Consider the following 21,605-nt stretch of genomic DNA (forward strand, 5'->3'; position numbering starts at 1 on the left):
GCAGCCCTCAGAAAAGACGTGTAGTCATGGTTTTATTCAAATGATAATGGGAGAGGATAAGGGAAGACTTGAGAGACCAGGAATAGACTAGAATGAATGCCACCCCAACACTTTAATGACTTAATTTTTCATCCAGTACCTTGCACCTTCATGGAAGGGCTGTGGGTTCTGTTACAGCACCAACAGGACATTTCAGCAGTGCTTCAACAGGAGACCTTCCTTCAGGCAGTGGGTGTCCTTACCGCTCAGGACTGCCATGAGAGATCCAGGTACCCTGCCTCACTGTCTTTTCAGGTGACTGCGATGTAAAGGCTGGTAACACAGGATCGCTCATCCACACACTGCCTTCTCAGAGGCCCAGGAGGCTCTGCTCACTTCCGCCTGTTTTTCTTCTCTTTCCGTTGCTGTGCTCTTTGGTCCTTCTTCATCCTTGAGTCCACCACCTTGAAATGACCTCTGACTCCAGCTGGCCGACGCACTTTGCGGCCCACACCTTTTTTGGCTACAACGTAGGTGACCTGGCGCTTTTCCTTGCCCAGCCCAGCCTTCTTGTAGAGACTGTAAATAGAAGAAACGGGTTCAAGGCTTTCTGCCACCTTTTAACCCCCATGTGCCTTTATGGGTGACTTCCCCCATCACCTTCGAAGCTGTGCCACTTTCTCTCGTTCTGAGATGTCCACAGTGTTCACCACAGCCTCTGCTTTCTTCTTAGTTTGCTCCAGCTTCTTCAGCATCTGTGTGAGGCCCTCAGTCAGGCTGACCTCTTCCCCACCCCTGCCCGACCCACCTCTCACCTCAGGCAGCCTCACTACTTACCCTTCGCTTCTTTCTGGCTTTAGCCTCAGCCACTTTCTTGATGGGACGTGCATTGATTTCCCGCCAGCGTTTCCGGTAATGTTCCACCTCCTTCTTGTCAATAGGCAATTGCCGTATCCTGTGCTGCTTTTCCTCCTGCACAAACCACTCTGGAAGCTCCCCCTCATCCTCATTAAATGTATACCTAGGTGGAGAGGACACAGCCCTAATGACCACTCCAGGCTTCCTAGAGAAGAAACCACCACTTACCCTACCTGGGCCACTTCTCAGGATTTTCTGGCCCCCTTACCGGCTGAAGGAGTTATCTATGAGGTCTCTCTTGGCCTTTTTGGAAGAGGCAATAATGGCGCCTAAAGCAAGGCCTTCAGGGTCCAGTATCCGATGTTTCACTAGAGGGGGAGGAGAAAAGTCCAAGATGAGTTCCCACCCTGAAACTTCATGATCTCCCATTCCACTGGGTGCAGACCCACTCTCACCTGGGTCCTCAATAGGCACTATCTCAAATCCATCATCATCTGACTTAGGCCCACGGCTTCGCTTCTTACCGTGGCGTGGTTCCCAGCTGCAGGAGGGGGGAGGACCATGTGTGAATGCCCCACCATTCCCCACACCAATTAGGTCACTGTAACCTCACTGTAACCCTGGTTCCTATTTAAGACTGCTTGGCTAACTTCTGGAAATCCTGCCATGGGCTGTACTGCAGACCACTTAAATCAGAATAATCACTTTTAAAGCTCTCAATCTACAGCCAAGGCTGAAAACCCCAACCTGGAGAAATGGTTAGAACCACTGCTTCCTCTTCATCCCTTCTCCCATTAACTGCAACCACTCACCTCTCTTCATCCTCACTGCTGCTATCACTGTCTGAGCTGTCATCTCTCTCTCCCCCTCCAGGGCCAGTGGCAGCCTCTGTCCCTGATGGAGCCTCTGTCTCCTTAGGGGCTTCATCCTGGCCCCGGGAAGGTTTTCTCTCAGTCTTCAAACTGGAAGGTGGTGGTGGCTGCAACTGCCCCTTCCGGCGGCTCTCATGCAGCAGCTGGGCCTGACTGATCTCCAGAGCCTCATCAGCAGCATCCTCAATCCCGCTGAAGCCGTCCTGTGATAGGGGAAATCAGCCATCCTTCTCCGGGGAGGTATTCCCTGTGCCTTGGCCCCGGCCGCCTCTCACCTTTGAGAACCACAGGCTGGCCTGTTCTTCCTGTAGGACCGCCTTCTCCTCCAGTGGCACCAGCAGTGGGTTCTCCTCCTCCTCCTCTTTATCATCTGCTTTAGCAAATCGCACACTGTAGACCCAAGGAAGGTGGGTGGAGGGTCAGCAGCCTGGACAATGCCCCACCAACCCCTCTGGCAGTACCTCCTCCTGCACACACAGCCCCCACCTTACCGCTTTTGGTCCTTTAGACTCTGAGGTCCTCTGACTCCTGCAAGCTCCTCTGGATCCAGTTCACTATCCAGAGATGCATCGTCGTCATCCTCACCATCTGACACGTAGATGTCATCTCTTGGCAGATCGGACAGAAACATGTCTGCAGCACTCATATCCCCTTGTGTTACCTCCTCTAACAACTAAAGTTTGACAGAAACAGGGATCGAGAGTACTTAAAAGAACATACTGCTTTTTTTCTGTGTCCATTTTCTTAGTTTATCCTCAGCAACATTAGGAAATACACTGTGGCAAACACATTATCTCCCTTTACAGACAGAAGTGATGACACTGTCGAAAACATCCCATTCTAGGGCAGGTCCCTCGCCTGTCCCACTTGGCTGCCTCATCCTCAGGGGTAGCAGAAATAGGTTTATGGAAAAGTACCCACAGCCTATCAAGCATCAATCTTAAAACATTCTAAAACACTGTTTTTTCTTTAAAAAATTACTCAGTTTCTCATCACCTGAGAATAATACAATCTACAAATTTTGTTTCCAGTGAATAAACGAGCCCAGGCAACATACATTTTAAAAAATTCCTTCCCCAAACCCTAGTAGATAGGTTCTATTACTCTTACAGATGAGGGAACTGAGGCAAAACATGGGTAAGTGGTAGTCTGCTCCAGGACCACTATACTCTCCTGTACAAGAGGACCTCGGTTCCCATTCCCACACAAAAGCCACAAAAGCTCATTTTGCTTGTGACATTGCTTTTATTTAAAAAATTAAGTAAAAGCACCATTCAGTAGCCAAGTGCACCAAGGTGCTAACTTGGTCTCAGTGAACTGAGGAATCCCCTCTCAGGGAACCCTCCATCACCTCTGCTGGTCACCCAGGTACCCTGGCTGCATCTACTAGAGTCTAGCTTCTTGGAGAGGGTGCCTCTTGGTTCTTCTTATGTATTATATACTATACAAATACACATAATACTCTTACAGTTCTGTAAGAACAAGTCTGTACCAATCACACAAGTCTTAATTTCATCACATGAGGTTTATGTTCCTTCCTGGCCTTTGAGACATGAGGCTCTTGTTTTATTCCCAGTCTCCCCTCAGTGGTCATATTTATGGGTGGACACAGCAACCATTAGCGATGATCATGCAGCACACTTAAGAAAAAGACATTCAATCCCCACCCTCCTAAATACCCAAACAGATCCTCCTCCTCAATCTGCACCAACCCCGCCTTACCTGGTGACCCCGAATGGTACGCAGGGAGAACATGCCTGTTTCCCCGTCATCTGCGATGGAAACCCCGGGAAGATCCATCTTCAGCTCCACACGCTCCCGCTGCTTTCTCTGCTCACGAAGCAGTTTCCTTTTCTTCCTGAGGGGACAGTTTGAGGAATTATACCTGCCCAGCTCTGAAGATTCCCCATCCATTCCTTCATTCTCTGCCTCCAGCCCCACACACTAAGGAACTTGGGGGGGGGGGTCCCCCAAGCTCCTCTCCTGCTGTCCTCACCTCTTTAATTCAGCCACCTCCTGGGCCTTCATCTCTGCCAGGGTCCGATTCAATTGTTCCTCCTCTTCCTCCTCCTTAGAGAGCTGCCTCGTGGTCCCAGCTGTTGACTCCTCCTCATCACCTTCCTCCTCTTCTCCTGAACTGAGGCTGACAAAACAGTCCAAAAGTTTGGTAATTTCCCAGGCACTTCCCCCCAACACCAAGTCAATACCTACCATGCTTTAGTTCCCTCCTCACCTGATGTCCAATGCCTTTGCTTGCTCTTTCAGCTTCTTGGCCACATATCGCCGAAGCTTCGTTCTCCAGTTCAGTAGGGACCTGTCCCAGAAATACCATTACTGATTGTACTGTCTCCCTCTGTCCCCGCCACCTCTTATTTTAGGCCCACACTCCAACTTTCACATTTGAGTTACAAATCCTAGGGCTCAGGTCCCCAGCCCAGACCTCTAGCACAGCAGCAACCTCCAGAGATCAATGTCATGGCCTTCAAAGGCCTTTCCCTGCGTTTGGGGCTCCTGGCACCTACCCCCACCCACGAGGCATACCTAAGCTCCTTGCGCCCCAGCACTTTGATATCCTGACAGCACACCCGTATGTCCTCAGTGGTAGCTGGATGCTGTGCCAACTCATCATCATCTAGCACGATCTGTTTGGGAAGAGGGAAAGGAGTTGGGAAACTCTCAGGCCATGTTTCTGGGGTTTCCTTCCACACCCCTGAAGTCTGGGGACTCACTTCACTGGCTTTGGAGAGGAAGTCAACAGGGTTGGCAGCTCGGAGGAAGTCAGTGACTGAGGTACGGTGATAGAGCGTGAGGTCGCCCTCAGCATAGCCTTCAGCCTTAGGGAGGGAAATAAAGAAGGTTGAGCAGTTCTTTCTGGGGTGTCTATAGGACCCATCAGGCCCAATCTCCCGAGTTCCAGGACCTGAAGGTGGCCACATTCCTCAAACACACCTTTGGTTTCTTCTTAGTCACCAACTCAGTAACAGTCTTGGCCTGAACTTCAACCTCCTTGAATGCAAATTTGGGATCAAAGAATTTATTGTCAACCTTGTCAGGAGCCAGGTATCCTAAGATGATAGGGTATATAAGAAAGTGTAAAAAAAAAAGTGTGCTTTGGTACTTGAAAGACGAGTCAAGAGAAAGAAGGAAGTGATGCCCACCTACCCTGGCAGACTACAAAGATCTCTGCAGATTCATGGCGAGAGGCCTGGGGCTTGGTGGCCTGGACATGGCGGAAGAGCTGCTGGAAAATCCATAGCAGGGGCTGATAGTCACGGGAACGGAAAACCTTCGTGATGAAGCAGCCACCACGGGCCAGAAAATCACAAGCCAAACGCAGAGCCATCAGTGTCAAATGGGCTGTGAGGAGAGAGGATTAGCTTAGGGCCAATGCAGCCTGACAAGGCATGCATGCCCACCTCCACCCTCATCTCCTCGCCACTATAGCACCTTGTGAGTAAGCATCATGGACCCAGCTAGCCCCAACATTGGGGGCCCCATCATTGAGTACAACGTCAACTTTCCAGGTCTTCAGCTCCTTCCTCAAGGCCTACAAAGAAGAAAAGGGATTATAGCAACAGAAGCAAAGGAATGGCTACAGATGGGGGTCACTGCTTCAGCCATCTGTCCAGTCATTTGTTGAGTGCCCATCAGGGGCCAAATACTGTGTCTGGCACGGGATATAATGATAAACAATAACATGTCTGTCTTCATGGAGCTTACAGTCTACTAGTGAGCCCCCTGAAAAGGATTTCATTGAAATTCCTGCACTTCCTCCAATTCCAAACACCTCATTCCTGATCAAAGCTGGAGTGGACATGAGGCATAGCTCAGGCATACAGACATGCAGGCACTGCTCAAGGCATGGTAAACAGGAAATATCTCGCCTTCAGAAGACTTGGGTGGGAAGAGGCATGGAAACGGATGTTTGCATATAAAGGGGATAGAAAGAGAGATTCCTATCACCTGCCTACAGCGTTCTGTTGTGATGTCCTCTTGGAGTGTCACCACATTGGGAAGAGGCTTGATTGGAACCAGGTCGACCCCTGGAAGAAATCAGGTCAGAGTATTCCAAAAGGTTGCCTCAAGCATTAAGAAAGGAAATGTAGAGCACAATATCTCATACTCCCACCCCTAAAACACCTGGGAGGGCCACCTGTCACTCACCCACAATAAGACTTGATACAGGCATAAACTTGGCAGCCACCTGCAACCTATAAAAGAATAATATTAAAATACCCAGGACTGTCCATTCCCCTCCCTTGGCAATAGGATCTGTCCCTGTTACCATCCCCGTTAGAAGGAGCCCTGCCAAGTGCAGTGGCCAGAACATGCCCTATGTACACGTTCCAAACCTCTTCTCTCCAGTGTATGTTCTGGAGAGTAGATATATTGAGGCTGATATTACTGTATTCCTCTCTCCTCCAATGGAACTCTGTCATCCCAGGCCGGATGGAACCCAGAAACCAGCCGTCAGGAGCGACAGACGCCGGTTGTTACGCACCATCCCCCTGGCGCAGCACACAGATCCAGCAAGGCTCGGGCTTTCTGCAGGAATTGAAAGCGACGATTCAACTGGATCAGCTTGAAAGCAGAGCGGGAACGATAACCTGGGGGCGTCGGCAAAATAATGAAGTCCACGAAGTGCTTTCCCGGCGGGATTTCTGAGGCCTCACAACCCACTACCTCTTCTGGGAGAGAAACTCAATATTCGAAAAGGAGGGCGAACCCGACAAAGTCGCTCCTCTAGCTCGTGGAAGGCGCGAACCCTAACTCACCAGTCTCCTTCGCCAAGTGATAGAACTTGTCCCGCCTGCTCTTCCCGACTTTGCCCTTCTTGCCCATGGTGGAAGGGGGAGTGTCACTCAATCTAGGGAGAAAGTAGAAACTGAAACGTCTCTTCTCGGAACACTAGATTCCCTTTCCGTTCCCCGACCTCCGCAGCAATCATACTCAACGCCCTGCCCCACACCACTCACCACCACCGAGCACCGTTTCCACCACTGTTGGAGTAGCACATGGAGGCAGCAAACGTACTTCCGCTTCCGCTTGCGTCACCTACGTCCCCGGCTGAAAGTTTCCCGTCATTTGGAGCGTGGCCAGAAAAAAATGTTTATACTCCGTCGCCAGGCTTTATAAGTTGTAGGCTGGGACCAAGAGAGTAGACTACTTGAACTAAAACCCAGCGTCTAGAAACGTTTAATTCTGTGCTCTCCCAAAGCTCCTGGTCTCACGTAGCACCCCCCACCCTCGGTCCCATCACGGCCCCTTTTATTTGTTATCACCTCTACGCACACCCCGCCCACTGACCCGGAACTCTTCTCTGCCCGGGTCATCGGGCTCCAAGTCCCTGCTTCTGCGCCTGCGCGCCGAGGCTGCTAGGAGGCCGGCGGGCTTCGCTGCGGGGGAAAATGGCGGTCGATGGACCAGAGCAGGTACGGAAGCGGCGGCGGCGGCGGCGGCGGCAGTGGTGGTCGGGCGGAGGCCGGGGCTTGGTGCGGAGCAGGCATGCCCCGAGGTGGGTCAGGGGTGGGTTGGGGGTGGGTGGACCAATCCAGACTGGGCCCTACCTGGGACCGGATCTGCTGTGTCAGCTCAGCGCCCGGTGGGTCAGGGCTGGGCTGGGAGAGGAGGACGCGGTGGAGGCGGAGTGAGAGGGGCGGTGGGAGCGGGAACGGGCTCCTCCGCGAGTCGCGGGACACAGGAAACCCGTCCTTCCTCCTGGCTCGTCCTGTGGTAGTGACACCCCGGGCCTGTATAGCGCCTGACTCGGTACAAAGTGCTCCGGTGCATGTCGTCTCTTGGTCATTCCGAATCTTATGAGGTAGGCGGCATTCTCAGTTTAGTCAGGGGAAAGTGGAGTGTTGTGAAGTGCAGTAAGGGATTAGAATCCAAATCTTAAACCTCCATCCAAGCTGGAAGTGGCTTGCTCCCTTGGATGTTTAGCCTGTTGTTTAACAATTGCACTGTGTCTTCAGATGGAGCTGGAAGAGGGGAAGGCAGGCAGTGGACTGCGCCAGTATTATCTGTCCAAGATCGAAGAACTCCAGGTGAGGACGGACTCCCGCGGTCCAGAGGGAGCTAGAAGGGGGATGAAGGATTGACGATTTCTGTGAATCCATAAAATTCCACTGGAGCGCAGTGGAAGAAGTAATAGTTTGTTACACATCTTGAAGAGTCAAACAGAATGGGCTCTTTCTTTTGGAAGAAGTCTGATCGGGTTTCATATAAAAGGGAGGACACAGGCTCAGGAGCGCAGGTTTATCAGACAGGGTTTTGGGCAGACCGAGAGTGCAAGGGAACACAAAATTGAGTCTGGACAATGGGGCTGAGTGAGAAGGAATTGGCGACCCACGGACGATAGAAGTAAGGAAAATAACTAATATAAATTGGATGGAGGGAAGCCATAGGGAAAATTTCTGAACTCCATGTATATTTGCAGATATTGTATATGGCTTATCATTTTTGAAATGCACTTATGTGTGATTTCATTTGTTCCTCACAACAGTCCTGAAAAGAGGCAAGGTGTAGGTGATGCTATGCCCACTTGCTGTTTGGTAATAGAACTAGACCTTTTAAATGGTTTTACCTAGCTGTTAATTGGCGGCAGGAGGGCTAGAACTTAAGCTTCCAAGTCAAAGATCTTTCCACTCTAGCATGTTGATATGCTGCCCTGCAAGAAATTGACTATATGAGCTGTAACGTCTCTCCCTTAGAGACAAGTAGCCTTTTTTGATGGCTGTCCTAAGCTCCAGAGGGACTGTCGGAGGACAGGACAGGGTCATTAGGATCATAATGAAGAATCTGAAACAACATGCAGCTGCTTGTGCTCTTCCCTCAATTCATAGGAGCCTGAGGGTCTTGGCCAAGATCTTGACCTCCTACTGTTTTCTGCCCTTTGAAATTTCTTGTTCTCCATAGCTGATTGTGAATGATAAGAGCCAAAATCTCCGGAGGCTGCAGGCACAGAGGAATGAGCTTAATGCAAAAGGTGAGGGGGCAGCCCTGGCTGGTGTCACTCATTGGTTAGAGCATCAGCCTCTGCACCAAAGGGCCACAAGTTCAATTCCCAGTCAAGGGCACATGCCTTGGTTGCAGGTTCAATCCCTCGCCTGATTGGGGCGCGTGTGGGAGGCAGCCAGTCCATGTCTCTCTCTCTCCCCCTCTAACCCCCCCTTCCACTCTCTAAAAATCAGTGGGGAAAAAATACCCTTGGGTGAGGATTAACTTAAAAAAAAAAAGGGGAGGGACGAGGAGGGGAAGGGACAGGAGGGGAGGGGGCTGCATGTGGGCAGTTGGTCTGAGGTCTGACTGCTCAGATCTCCCTGAATTGTCTTCACATTGATGCTTTTGTTTTCTCCCAGTCCACAGTGATGCTTTACACTGGTATATAGTTGTTCACGTGCACATCTCTTCCAAGCCCCGTTGTAACCCCCTTAAAGACATGAATTTTTTTACTTTCTTTTTGTGGCTTTCCCTTCAAAACTTCAAAATGATGCTTAGTTCATGTATATTGAATTGAGTTGTGGGAGAGAGAACACCAAAGAAGCTGGGTTACCACTGTGTCTATTTCCCATCTAGTTCGCCTGTTGCGGGAGGAGCTACAGCTGCTGCAGGAACAGGGCTCCTATGTGGGGGAAGTAGTTCGGGCCATGGATAAGAAGAAAGTGTTGGTTAAGGTAAAGGTAGCATGACCCCGGGGACCATCCACTGCATTCCCATACCTTTGTGTGTCGCCTTGCAAGGACATCATTCTGTCACATTCTTCTAGGACTTACGGGTCTCCCTGGGTGAGGTTGGTGATTTGGTGGCTGTCAGAAAAAGTCATGAGCCCTGTTTCTTTAGGTACACCCTGAGGGCAAGTTCGTGGTAGATGTGGACAAGAACATCGACATCAATGATGTGAGTGCAGCAGGTGAGGTGGGAGCTTGGGGTCAGTTTTCACCACGCGGTTTCCTGAAAGTCTCTCCCCTCTCCCAGGTGACACCCAATTGCCGAGTGGCTCTAAGAAATGACAGCTACACTCTGCACAAGATCCTGCCCAACAAGGTAGACCCTCTGGTGTCACTGATGATGGTGGAGAAGGTGCCAGACTCAACTTATGAGATGATTGGTGGACTGGACAAGCAGATCAAGGAGATCAAAGAAGTCATTGAGCTGCCTGTTAAGCATCCTGAACTCTTTGAAGCACTGGGCATTGCACAGCCCAAGGTGAGAAGCAGGGCTTCTGTGGGAGGGCCATGCTGTGTCTCCTGTCTGAGGCCAAACTGAGTGCAGGGATTAGGGAGGGCCAGCTTGTTCTCCTTTGTGTGTAGCCTTTCAAAGACTCATTCTGTCACATTATTCTAGGACTTATGGGTCTCCCTAGGTGAGGTTGGTGACTTGGTGGCCAGCTTGTCCCTCCCCACTGAAGAGGGCTTGGGGGAGAGATGCTACCAGGGCACTGAGGCAATTTGGATACAAGCTCCAGAAGGAACACTGATGTTCATTCTTTTCTATGCCTAAGCATCTAGTATGGGATCTGGCACAGAGTAAGCACTCAGTAAATGTTCACTGAATGAGACGTGGGGCTGGCCTTCTGCCCTGAGTCCTGCTGTTTATCTCTAGGGAGTTCTGCTGTATGGACCCCCAGGCACTGGGAAGACACTATTGGCCCGCGCTGTGGCTCATCATACAGACTGTACCTTTATTCGTGTCTCTGGCTCTGAATTGGTACAGAAATTCATCGGGGAAGGTAACTGTGACTAAAAAATGAAAACCAAGCAAAACTGAGGGGGTAGAGGTGAGGGTAGGGAACTCATCAGCTCCTAATGCCAGCTTGTCCTTGGCACAGGGGCAAGAATGGTGAGGGAGCTGTTTGTCATGGCACGAGAACACGCTCCATCTATCATCTTCATGGACGAAATCGACTCTATTGGCTCCTCACGGCTGGAGGGGGGTTCTGGAGGGGACAGTGAGGTGCAGCGCACCATGCTGGAGCTGCTCAACCAGCTGGATGGCTTTGAGGCCACCAAGAATATCAAGGTAAGATGGTGTTTGCTGTGGAATGAGCCAAGGGAAGGCCCTGGGTGAGGTGTAGCCTGGGGAGGGGCCTACCTGATGCCACATCCCTTCTCCACTCAGGTTATCATGGCTACTAATAGGATTGATATCCTGGACTCAGCTTTGCTTCGCCCAGGGCGCATCGACAGAAAAATTGAATTCCCACCCCCTAATGAGGAGGTTTGTGATGGGCAGTGATGGGAGTGGCTCTGGCTGTGGGTGTAGGCAGTGGGGCTCAGGCTTTTCTTCTCATTTCTAGGCTCGACTGGACATTTTGAAGATCCATTCTCGAAAAATGAACCTGACCCGGGGGATCAACCTGAGAAAAATTGCTGAGCTCATGCCAGGAGCATCAGGGGCTGAAGTGAAGGTAATTGGAGTGCCCAAGGAAAAGGGGGCAGAGGCAGGAAGCTCTGGGTTCAAGGGCACAGCAACAGCCTGTCTTCCTCTCCCTGCTCAGGGTGTGTGCACCGAAGCCGGCATGTATGCTCTGCGGGAGCGGCGAGTCCACGTCACCCAGGAGGATTTTGAGATGGCAGTAGCCAAGGTACAGGTCTCCATCTTTTCTGCCTTTGCTGACGGTAGTTCTAGAGCAGTGGGGATAGGTCCTGTGTTCACCCAGTTTGTAACTTAATGTTTTCTCTCTCTGTAGGTCATGCAGAAGGATAGTGAGAAAAACATGTCCATCAAGAAGCTATGGAAGTGAGGTTATGTTCCTTATGTGGATCCCTCAAATAAAGCTCTGCAGGACGAGCCCTGTAGGACTTCAGTCTGTTCATGAGCGGCCGCACTATTCAGTGACCAGGTCTGGGTACCACCAATAAACAAGGATTTATTTGGAAATTTCCAAACCTGCCAAAAGTGGCATTTTCCAAGCCCTAGGCCCACCCTCCTTACCAAGCTCCAAATGGCAATGAGTTCTCCCCACCCCAAGCACACACCCACCTCAGGCCATGCCAGAGAACTCGAGTGTCCCCTTCCTCTAGGAGGCTTTACAGCCCTGGGCCCAAGAGCTGGTGTGGCAGCCCTCTGGCATCCCAGGAGATGATGGCGGCCAGAGCCGCTTGCATAGATTGAGGAAAGAAAATAAGGGAGGATGCACCATATAGGGCTCCCTGAAAAACCCCAGCTTATCCCCTGTACAAAAAAAGTGGCTCCCACATTAGAAGAACCTGCTCCCCAAATAGTGCAAATACCCAAAGGAAAGGAAAAAACCAGCAGCAAGGCTGGGCTGGTAGGAATGGCAAAGAACTTTGGTTTAGGAGGGCTAGGAAGAGTGTGAGCTGTGCCCCTCTTCCTTGCCCAGCTCCCCAGAGCCAGCCAGGGCACTTGCCCTAAGGGGGAGTCTGTAAACAAGCAAAGCCAGTGGCCTTTGGTTCTGAACCTTCTCCCTTACAATGTCAAAGCAAGGCCCCCAGTAGTCCTACTTGGGCCTTCCTGCAGGAGGCAGAGGCATCCGTTGTGAACCCAATTAAAGCCAATGCATAAAGTAAGTAATAAGGCTTTGGGGACCAAGCAATAAGGAATCCTATAGCTAATTTATGAAACTAAAGCTGGGAAGCAGAGGGTGACAGGAGACACCTCTCACCCCCCTCCTATCCTATGTGTCTGTAGCCTCAGATGGTGGTCCCAGGCTGAGGAGGGGATGGATGGTTCCAGGGCTAGGAAGAAAGGAAGGGATCCCTGAGCAGTTAGGTCAGGCGAATTCCCAGCACCTGTTCCAGTTCCTGCCTTCGCTGCTGCACCTGGAGAAGAGATACCAGTAGGACCAATAGCTGAAGCCTCTGCTGCTCACACCACAGGAGGGCAAACAGGGCAGCAAGCATCTCACCTTGGCAAAGATGTGCCTCCCCACTGCTTCCTGGGCCCAAGGCTGGTGGTAGAAAGCAGCTCGTCTCTCCTCCTCAGGATTCCCAATTACATCAGTGATGATCTGTAAGGAGCCAGGAGGAAAATGTGGCATAATTCCCACCCCTGAGCCAATATGCCCCTGGAACCAGAATAGTGATGGGGTAAAACCACCCAGAGGTTAACATGGTCTCAACCCCAGGAAAGAGGACCACACCTTGAGGTCTCGGCGCTGGGAACGGAGCCATTCCTGGATGAAGTCCTGGGGGTCAGTGCTAAAGCTGAGCATGAAATCCCTCTGGGTCTTCAGCTGGTTGATGGACTCGATGGTCTCATGGATCTGGGGGAAGGGGTACATACATGTGTCAGACTGGCCCCCACCTCTAGGGGGTCTGTTTCCAGACCTAACCCCAAAGACTTGGACGGAATTGCCATCCCAAGGTGCTACCTGTACAGAAATGCCCAATAGAGCCTGCCTACCCCATCTTGGGCCCCAGAGGAGGTTGGGGAGGCAGAGGGCCCACCTTGACATCAAGAGAGGCAATCTCCTGCTGATTGGTGGTGGAGGCCAGAAAATTGCTCATCTGGGCCTTAAGTGGGTCGTCCACCTCCACATCAATGTCATAACAGGCCGTCTTCTTCTGGTCGTTAGGGTCCACGCTATAGGCAGCACACACGAGGGGAAGGGTGAGTACACAGAGGGATCCATCCCACCCACCTGGGCCATGCCTGCACATACTTGGGGAGCAAGAAACCAGACATGCTGCTTCTCTATGGCTTTCGATCAATCCAAAGGTAAACTCTTTGAAGAGCCTTCCCATTGCCCTCTTCCCACTTACCTAATGACATGGTTGATGACAATGGGGTCTGGATGCTGCAGCAACCCAGCCAGCTTCATGGGAATCTCAGAGAAACGGAGTCGACCACAACTGAAGATCTGGAGAGAGAACCAAAGGTGCTTTTCAGGGTACAGGAGGGAGTGGGTCATCCCAGGGTCAGTGTGAAGAATGCGGCCAAGAGCTAGCCCAGTGGGGCTCTGGGGCAGCAGGCAAGGCAGGCGCTGTGACACCAGAGAAGGCACAGGGACCCAGCTAACCTGGCGGAAGTAACGGTTGCAGTTGATGTACTCGCGCTCGTGCCCGTCCTGTAGCTGGTTGTGTTTGATGTAAAGCCACAGGGCCTGCATGATGGCAGCCCTCGTCTGTGTGTGCACTCCCAGCAGCCTTGCCAGTCGGGGATCCAACTTGTACTGGGGAGGCTGGGGATGGACAGAAGGGAGTCAGAGGAGGGGTTCTTGTGAAAAAGCCAAAGAACAGGGCCCGAGAGCTGGAAGGGTTTACAATAAGAACCTGCCCCTGTTCCCCAGATGTGGTGCCCCAAGGGCATTTGTCACCTGATGATCCAGCATGAGCAGGAGGGTGCACTTGACATTGAGGTCTCCAGGCCGTTTCACCTGGAAGCCATCAGTCTCCTGGGTGGTGGGCATCCGATGCCACTGGCAGGGAGGAGGGGAGCATAGTTCATCACCAAGGGGGTGGGAATGAACATACATACCGGCCCTCTAAAGGGACCGAGGCCATTTCTCTGTCCACTTGGCACTTCAGCATTGCTCCCTGCCCCAGGTCCACTCTTACCTCCACCAGGTGGTTGTCAGGCCCGTACAGTTCCTTGTCTAGCTCAATGACGAGGCTCTTAAAAAATGAAGAGAACTTCCTCTTCTGTTTGCTTGGCTGGGGGCGGAAAGGGGTGAGATGGGAGTGCTGCTGAGCTCTCAAAGCTAAGCTACGCTAGGCCCCAAAAGAGGAATATTGTTTCAGCCTTGAAGTTCAGGGTACTGAGGATTCTTGGGCCCTGAAGGAAGCAGGGGAAAGTGAGACTGGAGGTATGAAAAGGACTCTATGCAGCCCCACTGTTAGCCAACAAAGGTTTGTGAATTAAAAAGGGGAACCCCTTCCTCAAGACACTTTACTGCCACCTGCAGGAGAACTGTTGTAATAACCATACAAATCTCCAACCTCTGACTGGCATGGCCCTGTGCAAAGCTGGACCACAAGCACTGCCCTCTCCCTCAGATAGGACTCCCCAGAAGTACCCAGATGTCTGGCCCCAGTCTTTAAGTCCACACAGGCCACGACCTCTCCAGACACCTCCTTCCCCAACTTACATCATCCAGGAGTTTTCCCTCCACTCGGAGTTCCCAGGAAGCCACCTTGTCCCCTGATGGGGTTGCCCCGGGGGTCCCTGCGGTTCCTGCACTGTCACCTTCTGCCTTGCTGGGACTGAACGTATTGGAAATATAGATCCGCAGCTTTCTTTTTTGCTGAAGAGAAAAAGACAGCCAGCTAGAGGTGGACCAACATGTTAGAAAACAGTGCTACCCAATCTTCCCATCTGAACTTATTCAACATCAATACTGAGTGGCAGCTGTGGGCCAGCACCTTGTTAGGCACTGGGAATGGGAAGTAGGAAATCCAGTCTTGGCCTTCAAGGAGCTCACAATTCTATGGGGGTGGGGGAGACACGGATGCACTACCCACAGTTCCAATACGGTGGGACCAGTGGTGTGACACACAGGGTGCTATCAGGCAAATCAGAAGCCTCTGGCTCATATTTTTTTTTAATTTTTATTTTTTATTCTATTTTATTTTTTTAATCCTCACCCAAGGATATTTTTTCCATTGTTTTTCAGAGAGAGTGGAAAGGAGGGAGATAGAAACATTGATGTGAAAGAGACACATTGACTGGTTGCCTCCTGCACATGCCCCAACCGGGGCTGGGGATCAAGCCTGCAACTGAGTTACATGCCCTTGGCTGGAATCCCAAACCAGGGACCCTTCAGTCCACAGGCTGACGCTCTAACCACTGAGCCAAACTGGCTAGAGCTCTGGTTCATATTTTAAATGAAACTCAAACACCCATCATGGCCCCAAAATATTTTCATCTCCTAGAAAGCCTTCACTATTAAGGGGACTATTCTAGATTATCATTTTAAAAAAAGAAAAGGGAAAAAAAAGCTTCTCTAGGGATGGGTAAGAAGACAAGAATTACCCTAATCTACCCTCTAGTCTTGCCTTTCAAACTTCTGACCACAATCAACATGATTTACATTTTAAATCATGACCCAGGATCCACACACGTCTATATCAACATCTGAAACAAAAATGTTACGAAATAATACCTTTACTATTATGCTACATACTTTACTGTGAAGAATTATTATAATTTCTACTATTTTATATTTCATCAAAAACATGCCGGTTCTACTACATAAACTGAGTTCATGCTCCACTAAGGGCTGCATCTGCTGTGTGACAACAACTGCTCTGCCCACCGCAGACCCTCGCTTGGCCCCTGGAAAACCAGGTCAAGGAGAGGCAGAGAGCTTGGGAAGGCCAGGGAGTAGCCAGGGCTGCACACACCGTCAGAGGCTTTTTGATGGCCTCCTGGATCTCCATCCGCTTGCGAGCAATGGTCTGGTCCAGCTTCCGCTCAAAAGCCAAGAGATCCATGTAAGCCTGAGACTCTGGGACAAGCTCCCGAATCTGGAGGAAGGGAGAAGGAATTCACCAGCTTGTTTCAGCTGCAGCCCTGGGCCTCGCCTCCCTCCCTTCCCCATCGCAGGGCTGGGGAAGACTGACTCCATCCACAGCCAGCCAGCCCTTGGGTGGGCCTCCTAGGCCCCTCCCAACATACTCACTCGCTGAGGTAGAACCTTATCTGCCATCTTCCTCCTCTTTAACCTGGGGAGGACAGAAACCCACTTAAGAACTCAATGGTCCACAGGACCCCCTCCCCCCCATCCCGCCAGTTCCAGGACCTGCCCCAAGAAAACAAGGAGTCTTCCTCAATCACTGCAGCTCTTAGGACAGAAGGAAGCCCCCTGTTACCACTAGAGCTGTGCTAGGTAGGGTGGGAGAAATAGGACAGGCTTACCCCCGGCGCTGGGCGGGCATCGGGGGCTGGGCCTGGGGCACAAGCAGGCGTTTTCGGAATGGGTCCATCATGGTGGGTGGCATGCCAGGCCTAAGTGGAGTAGCTGTGCCAAATGGGGAGCCCGCGGGGGGTCCCACCTGCAAGCCAGCCATGGGCATCCGGCTCCCTGGTGACATGCCAGGCCGCTGGGGGAAGTGAGCAAACAGGGGTGCACAGGTCAATGGCAGGGCCCTATGAGACACATAGCCCATCCCCTCCATCCCTGTCTTCGGCCAGGTCCAGCTCTGAGCAGCACACTGCAGAGGCCAGGCTGGAGTGCCAGGAACAAAGGGAAGCAGGCGCCTGAGAGCAGAAGTGTAAACCACACCTGCCCCGCCCCCTTCAACCTCCCTGGCAGATGTGCCAGCGAATGAGGCCTGCAGAGCCCGGGGGTGGGAGGAGAATCCAGCCTGCAGAGGGAAAGGCCTGGGGGAGTTTTCAGGGCCCACTGCCACCTTCCAGCCCCAGCAGGCTATGCCCCTGCTCTCTGGGACCAGCCTGCTTCAAGGCACTCCTGAGGCCCTCAGATGGTCCCACCAAGCACTCCCATCCTTCTACGATGGAGAAGCACAGCACGGGAGGCAGGGATTAGGGGGGAGGGGGCAGTCACAGCCAAGCAGTGGGGTGTAGTGTGTGATCTGAGCAGGCTAACCGGGCAGAGCCCTTACACCCACCCCCTATTGCCAGCCTGGTGGTGTGACTGAGGGGAGAAAGAAGTGCAATTGGCTGGCAAGCCCATCAGGCAGCGGCACCCCAGGTAAGCAAGCTGCAACAAGATGGCTTGGACATGTCTCAACTGGTGGGGGTGGCCACAGGCACAGTATGGAGACCATCTGGTCACCAGATGGCCCCTACTTACAACCCAGAACTGGACCCTTCTCTCACCTCCCTACTGCCCAGCCCCCAACCCCCTATACCAGAAGATCCCAAAAGGGAAGCAGTGACTCCTGGGTGGCTTATGGGAGACAGAGCAGCTGACACCTGGACTCTGCCTACGGTCCACACACCACCTGGCTCAATTCAGCCCTTGCAATCCCAAACTGGAGAATGGAGATAAGATTATCCTGGGATTCAAGGATCAGAGTCACAGGGTCAGCTGAGGAATCTGGGTGACAGAAATGGCTTCTTTAGAAGCCTACAGGATTTCCCACAGAGGTCCAGCTTCCCAACATCTGTGGAGTCTACCTGCGAGTAACTGCCGCTGCCCCCACCACATCCCCTTCACCATGGCTGCTGTCTGCAAGGCTCGTTTGGCAGCTCTGCCTCACACACACTGTCCCTGGCAGCTTCACAGGGTTGGCCCCAGGGCCCAGATTATGCAACCGGCACAACCAGTCAACCAAGCCAGGAGGGTGGGGACTCACACCAAATCAAAGGACCCCAGCCCCAGCATCATGGAGATGAAATTCTTCCCCCATCTCTTCATCTAGCACGAAACCCATGTTCTCACCACAGAGGGTCAGATTCTTGACCAGATGCAGAGATGGAGAGAAACATGACCCAAAAGCATGGGGAAGAAAAAGGAAGAGTAGGGTGGGAAGAAAGCATTTGGGAGAATGAAGAGTTAAATGGGGGGAGGGGGCATGCTCTGGGACCTCAGGATTCCTGCCATAAGTCTCTCCTCATCAGGGAGAGATCCATCTGAGCTGTTGAAAGGCAAAAGACAGCCGTTTCTCTGCCTTAATGAGCCATGGCCAGAGATTACAGGAAAAAAGTCAGTGTGGCCACAGCTGTAAACCCAGCCCCCAGATATCCCAGATGTGAGTTTTTCCCATCCAGTGCCTGATCCGAAGAGGAGGAACAACTGAGGAAATGAAACCCGCAGAGTGTGAGCTAGGGTCCTGTGGTCCCCAAGAAGCTACTCACTGGGCTGTCCACAAAACCTCTGCAGCAACCGACCTCCTGGGCAGGTGCTCATGTAACAGGAAGTCCCAAGACAAGGCGGCACAGGCTGGCCTGGAATAGGCCCCTCCCAGACATCTGCTCCAGTCTTCCCAGGCGCAGAGCCCCCAGCGCACCCAGGGCCCCTGGCTTCCTCCAAGAGGGGGAAGGGGCCCAGGGGAAGGCTGCTTTTAGTTCATGAAGTCCCAGCTTGGCCCTGCCAAGCTCTACCAGTAACTCTTCCTCTTCCAAAAACAATCCAAGGATTATAAAAAAGGAAAAAGAATGCAACCCAGAACTCTCAGGCTCCCTAACTCCCCACCTGCAGCAGGGCTAGGAAGGCCTGGCTCAGTGCCCTGCACCCCAGAAGCCCACAGTGAACTCCTCACCCTGTAGCCTAGCACCAACCCACATCCTAAGCTTTACCTCTACCACCCAGGAGCAGGAGGTTGGGCCTCCAGAGAGCATGTTCGGCCCTGCCTCAAAGTTGGTGGCCCTGGTGATCCTGGTGGCTGGGCCTAAGGGCCTAGAAGAGAACATACCCCTCCCCAAGTAAAAAATAATTTAAACTCTCTGGAGTGAACCCAGCAACCTGTGTTTTTTGTTGTTGTTTTCTTTAAGCTCCTCAGCTGTGAGCTTGACTGTGATCCATAGCTAGAGCCACTGTCTGGAGGAAGATGGGTCATCACTTCCCTTCTTTCAACAGGCTCCCCTATTGCTCAAATGGGTCCTGAAATCCTTTCTTTTCTAGCTCATCTCATGCAGACAGGAAGCCCCGTGCTCCTCAGATGTCAAGTCCCTTCTTCTCGAGGACACAGCTGGACTTGGTAAGAGGCCAAACACGATCCTCCTTGAACTCAGGCAGAGAGAGCCTCTCTCCTTATCTACCTCTACTGCCTCTCCCTGGAAGAGGAGGGGAGGCCAGGGAAGCAGAGGCTCAGTGCCTGCCTCAAGGTCCCCACCCCCAGTAGCCCCCACCCCCAGTAGCTGGGGGATACCCTGCCAGCCTGCTCAGCCTTGTCACTGGCCCAAGACCACTCCCTCCCTACAAGTTGTGGTGGAAGCCATCCTCCCAGGGGCTTTCCCCAAGGCACATTCTCCATGGGATGCAAGCAGAGGAAACTGAGAGGCTCCTATCATTCCTTTGATCCTTCCCAGGCCAAAGGCCCACAGGAGGGCTCCCAGGCCAGGTCTCAGCTAGCTGGCCCCAGGGCTGGGATGACTGATGCCGGCATCCCTCAGCGACACCTTGGGCCCATGAATCCCCAAGGGGGAGAGCAAGATAAGACAGACCCGAGCTGGAGTCCAGACCAGGTCTGTCTCTGTCAATACCCAGACACACACACACAACCCTTTTTTTTTTAGAGAGAGGAGAGAATGAGTAGCAGGAGGGGAAAAAATCAGTTCCAAGTTAAGCACCTCTTTAGACTAAAGTGAGGGCTCAGGGCTCCTGGGAGACATGCATACCCAGTTCTATGAGGATCCATTTCTAGGACCTCTACTTGGAGGCATAAAGAGAGAACAGAGGAAGCCTCAGCTTCCTTCCTTCCCTCAAACTTGCTAGAAGTCAGTGCCAAATGCTGGGCACAGGGGTTGGGATGTGGCACGGCTAGAACCTAAAGGCTAAATAAAAGTGGAGAGAGGATAGGATAAAGGATGGGCACAATTCCCAGGTATTCTGGGACAACCAGAAACAATGGACTGGGAGACTGGTGAACCCCACCAGCAGAGTCAGCCTGAGTTCCTCACACAGGCACAAAGTCTCTGACTCTCAATGGCCTTTGAAGCTGCAACCTGAGAAGCCCTCTTAGAAGCCAAACCCCAAAGGGATCAGGACAGAACCCTTTGAAGCAACTCTTACAGGCACCTCCAGCTCCTGAGCAGCAGGACTCAGTGGAGGCTCTCTGCCCCTCCAAACTAATCAACTCCTGGACACTGAGACACCAGACAGAAAGCCAGAAAGAGAGTCTGCCCAGAATGGGCCGGGCTGTGTCCTTCTTCAGGCCTGGCCACCGCTGTCTCTGGTGTAACTCAGAGTCATCCCTTGCAAGGACTCCACTGCACAGGCTGGAATCCCCTTGCCCTGTCTCAGGCCTCCCCTGCGTGGGAAGTCAGGCCCTTCCTCCTCCTCAGCAGCTGGGAGCCATCTCAGACATGCTAGAACTCTGCCAGTTCCCAACCAGAAACAACAGAGCAGACTGAGAGTGGGGCCAAGGCCAACTCAGGGTAACCCTGCTTTCGCAGTGAGGGCCCTTTTTCTAAACTTTCTGATCACTTCCCAGGAACCCCTACCCCAAGATCTACACTATTTCTCAGCCCATCCGCCCACAACTTACTGGCTCCCACAGCTCCTCCATCTCTCAGGTACTCAAATCCTGTTCTAAGGAAGCCCCCAGACCCTCCCAATCCTGTCACCTAAGCCCACCGCCACTTAGCCGATTCCGAGGGTCCCTGTGCCTTCGGCCCAGGAGGCTGCCCCAACACCCTCCCTGCCACCCGCGTGCTCGCGGCGCCGCCCGCCCCTCCGTCCTCCTCACCTGGTACTGCGCCGCTGGGCCCGCGGGGCCCATGGGGCGGAAGGCGGCGGTCCCGGGGCCCCCCACGCCTCCAGCCGGCCCCGGCCCCCTGAGCGCCTGTCCGGGCAGCATGCCGGGTCCCGCTGGCGGAGGTGGCGCTCCCAGAGCCGCGGCAACTGCACCGCCGCCGGGGCTCAGCGGGGGCAGCGGGAAACCGCCCGCGCCACGGCCCGACATCACTCCGTCCCGTCCGGCGGTACAGCGATCCGGACTCCGGGCTTCGCGCCGAATCCGCTCCGCGATCCGCGCTCCGGGACTTTCCGATCTAAATTCCGGGTTCTGGGGTTTGTTGATCCGGGTTCCGGGATTTCCTAATCCAAGTTCGGGAGTTCCTCACAGACCGGGTTTGGGGCAGGGCCGATCCTGATTCCGGTCCGGCCCGGGAAATCCTAGATCCGGGATCTGCTACGGGCCGGCCTGCCGCCCCCGGGATCCGGAGGTTTGGCCGCGGGAGTCCAGTTAACCTAGAGGCGGCAACTAACTCCCTGCTCGGTCCAACCCAGCCCGGCGCTAGGCCCCGCCCACACCCAGCCGCCCAATGCTGGGATGCCTCCTCAAATCCCGCCCCTCGCGAGACCCG

General features: G+C 52.9%; 3 protein-coding genes across 4 annotated transcripts; 1 reads left to right on the forward strand and 2 right to left on the reverse strand.

Annotated features, from left to right (window-relative positions):
- Positions 1–15: 15 nt before the first annotated feature.
- Positions 16–6,890, reverse strand: FTSJ3 (FtsJ RNA 2'-O-methyltransferase 3). Its single transcript, XM_016204515.2, has 21 exons — positions 6,686–6,890; positions 6,485–6,576; positions 6,211–6,316; positions 5,874–5,920; positions 5,673–5,752; positions 5,157–5,256; positions 4,872–5,066; positions 4,659–4,774; positions 4,439–4,543; positions 4,251–4,351; positions 3,943–4,023; positions 3,706–3,852; positions 3,432–3,567; positions 2,201–2,382; positions 1,985–2,099; positions 1,650–1,912; positions 1,293–1,378; positions 1,106–1,205; positions 817–1,000; positions 640–734; positions 16–558 (listed from the first exon to the last, which is right to left on the reverse strand). The coding sequence occupies exons 2-21, from the start codon at positions 6,549–6,551 to the stop codon at positions 372–374; spliced, it is 2,493 nt and encodes an 830-aa protein (XP_016060001.2). The 5' UTR covers positions 6,552–6,576; positions 6,686–6,890; the 3' UTR covers positions 16–371.
- Positions 6,891–7,065: 175 nt separating this feature from the next.
- PSMC5 (proteasome 26S subunit, ATPase 5) lies at positions 7,066–11,501 on the forward strand. 2 transcript variants are annotated; one of them, XM_016204554.2, is made up of 12 exons: positions 7,066–7,141; positions 7,685–7,756; positions 8,628–8,697; positions 9,288–9,385; positions 9,552–9,608; positions 9,687–9,917; positions 10,314–10,440; positions 10,540–10,730; positions 10,830–10,928; positions 11,008–11,118; positions 11,209–11,295; positions 11,401–11,501. In XM_016204554.2, the coding sequence occupies exons 1-12, from the start codon at positions 7,118–7,120 to the stop codon at positions 11,452–11,454; spliced, it is 1,221 nt and encodes a 406-aa protein (XP_016060040.1). In that variant the 5' UTR covers positions 7,066–7,117; the 3' UTR covers positions 11,455–11,501. The 2 variants fall into 2 exon arrangements, with proteins under 2 accessions (XP_016060040.1, XP_016060032.2); XM_016204546.2 differs by lacking the exon at positions 7,066–7,141 and adding an exon at positions 7,455–7,530.
- Positions 11,502–11,560: 59 nt separating this feature from the next.
- SMARCD2 (SWI/SNF related BAF chromatin remodeling complex subunit D2) lies at positions 11,561–21,545 on the reverse strand. Its single transcript, XM_087826295.1, has 13 exons — positions 20,987–21,545; positions 16,530–16,714; positions 16,294–16,336; positions 16,016–16,138; positions 14,761–14,916; positions 14,231–14,326; positions 13,990–14,091; positions 13,693–13,854; positions 13,436–13,533; positions 13,121–13,256; positions 12,814–12,936; positions 12,580–12,681; positions 11,561–12,493 (listed from the first exon to the last, which is right to left on the reverse strand). Exons 1-13 carry the CDS (start codon positions 21,200–21,202, stop codon positions 12,440–12,442), a joined length of 1,596 nt encoding a protein of 531 aa, XP_087682421.1. The 5' UTR covers positions 21,203–21,545; the 3' UTR covers positions 11,561–12,439.
- Between the last annotated feature and the right edge of the window lie 60 nt (positions 21,546–21,605).

Source organism: Miniopterus natalensis, chromosome 17 (assembly GCF_054644295.1).
Source record: "Miniopterus natalensis isolate mMinNat1 chromosome 17, mMinNat1.hap1, whole genome shotgun sequence".
Taxonomy (NCBI): domain Eukaryota; kingdom Metazoa; phylum Chordata; class Mammalia; order Chiroptera; family Miniopteridae; genus Miniopterus; species Miniopterus natalensis.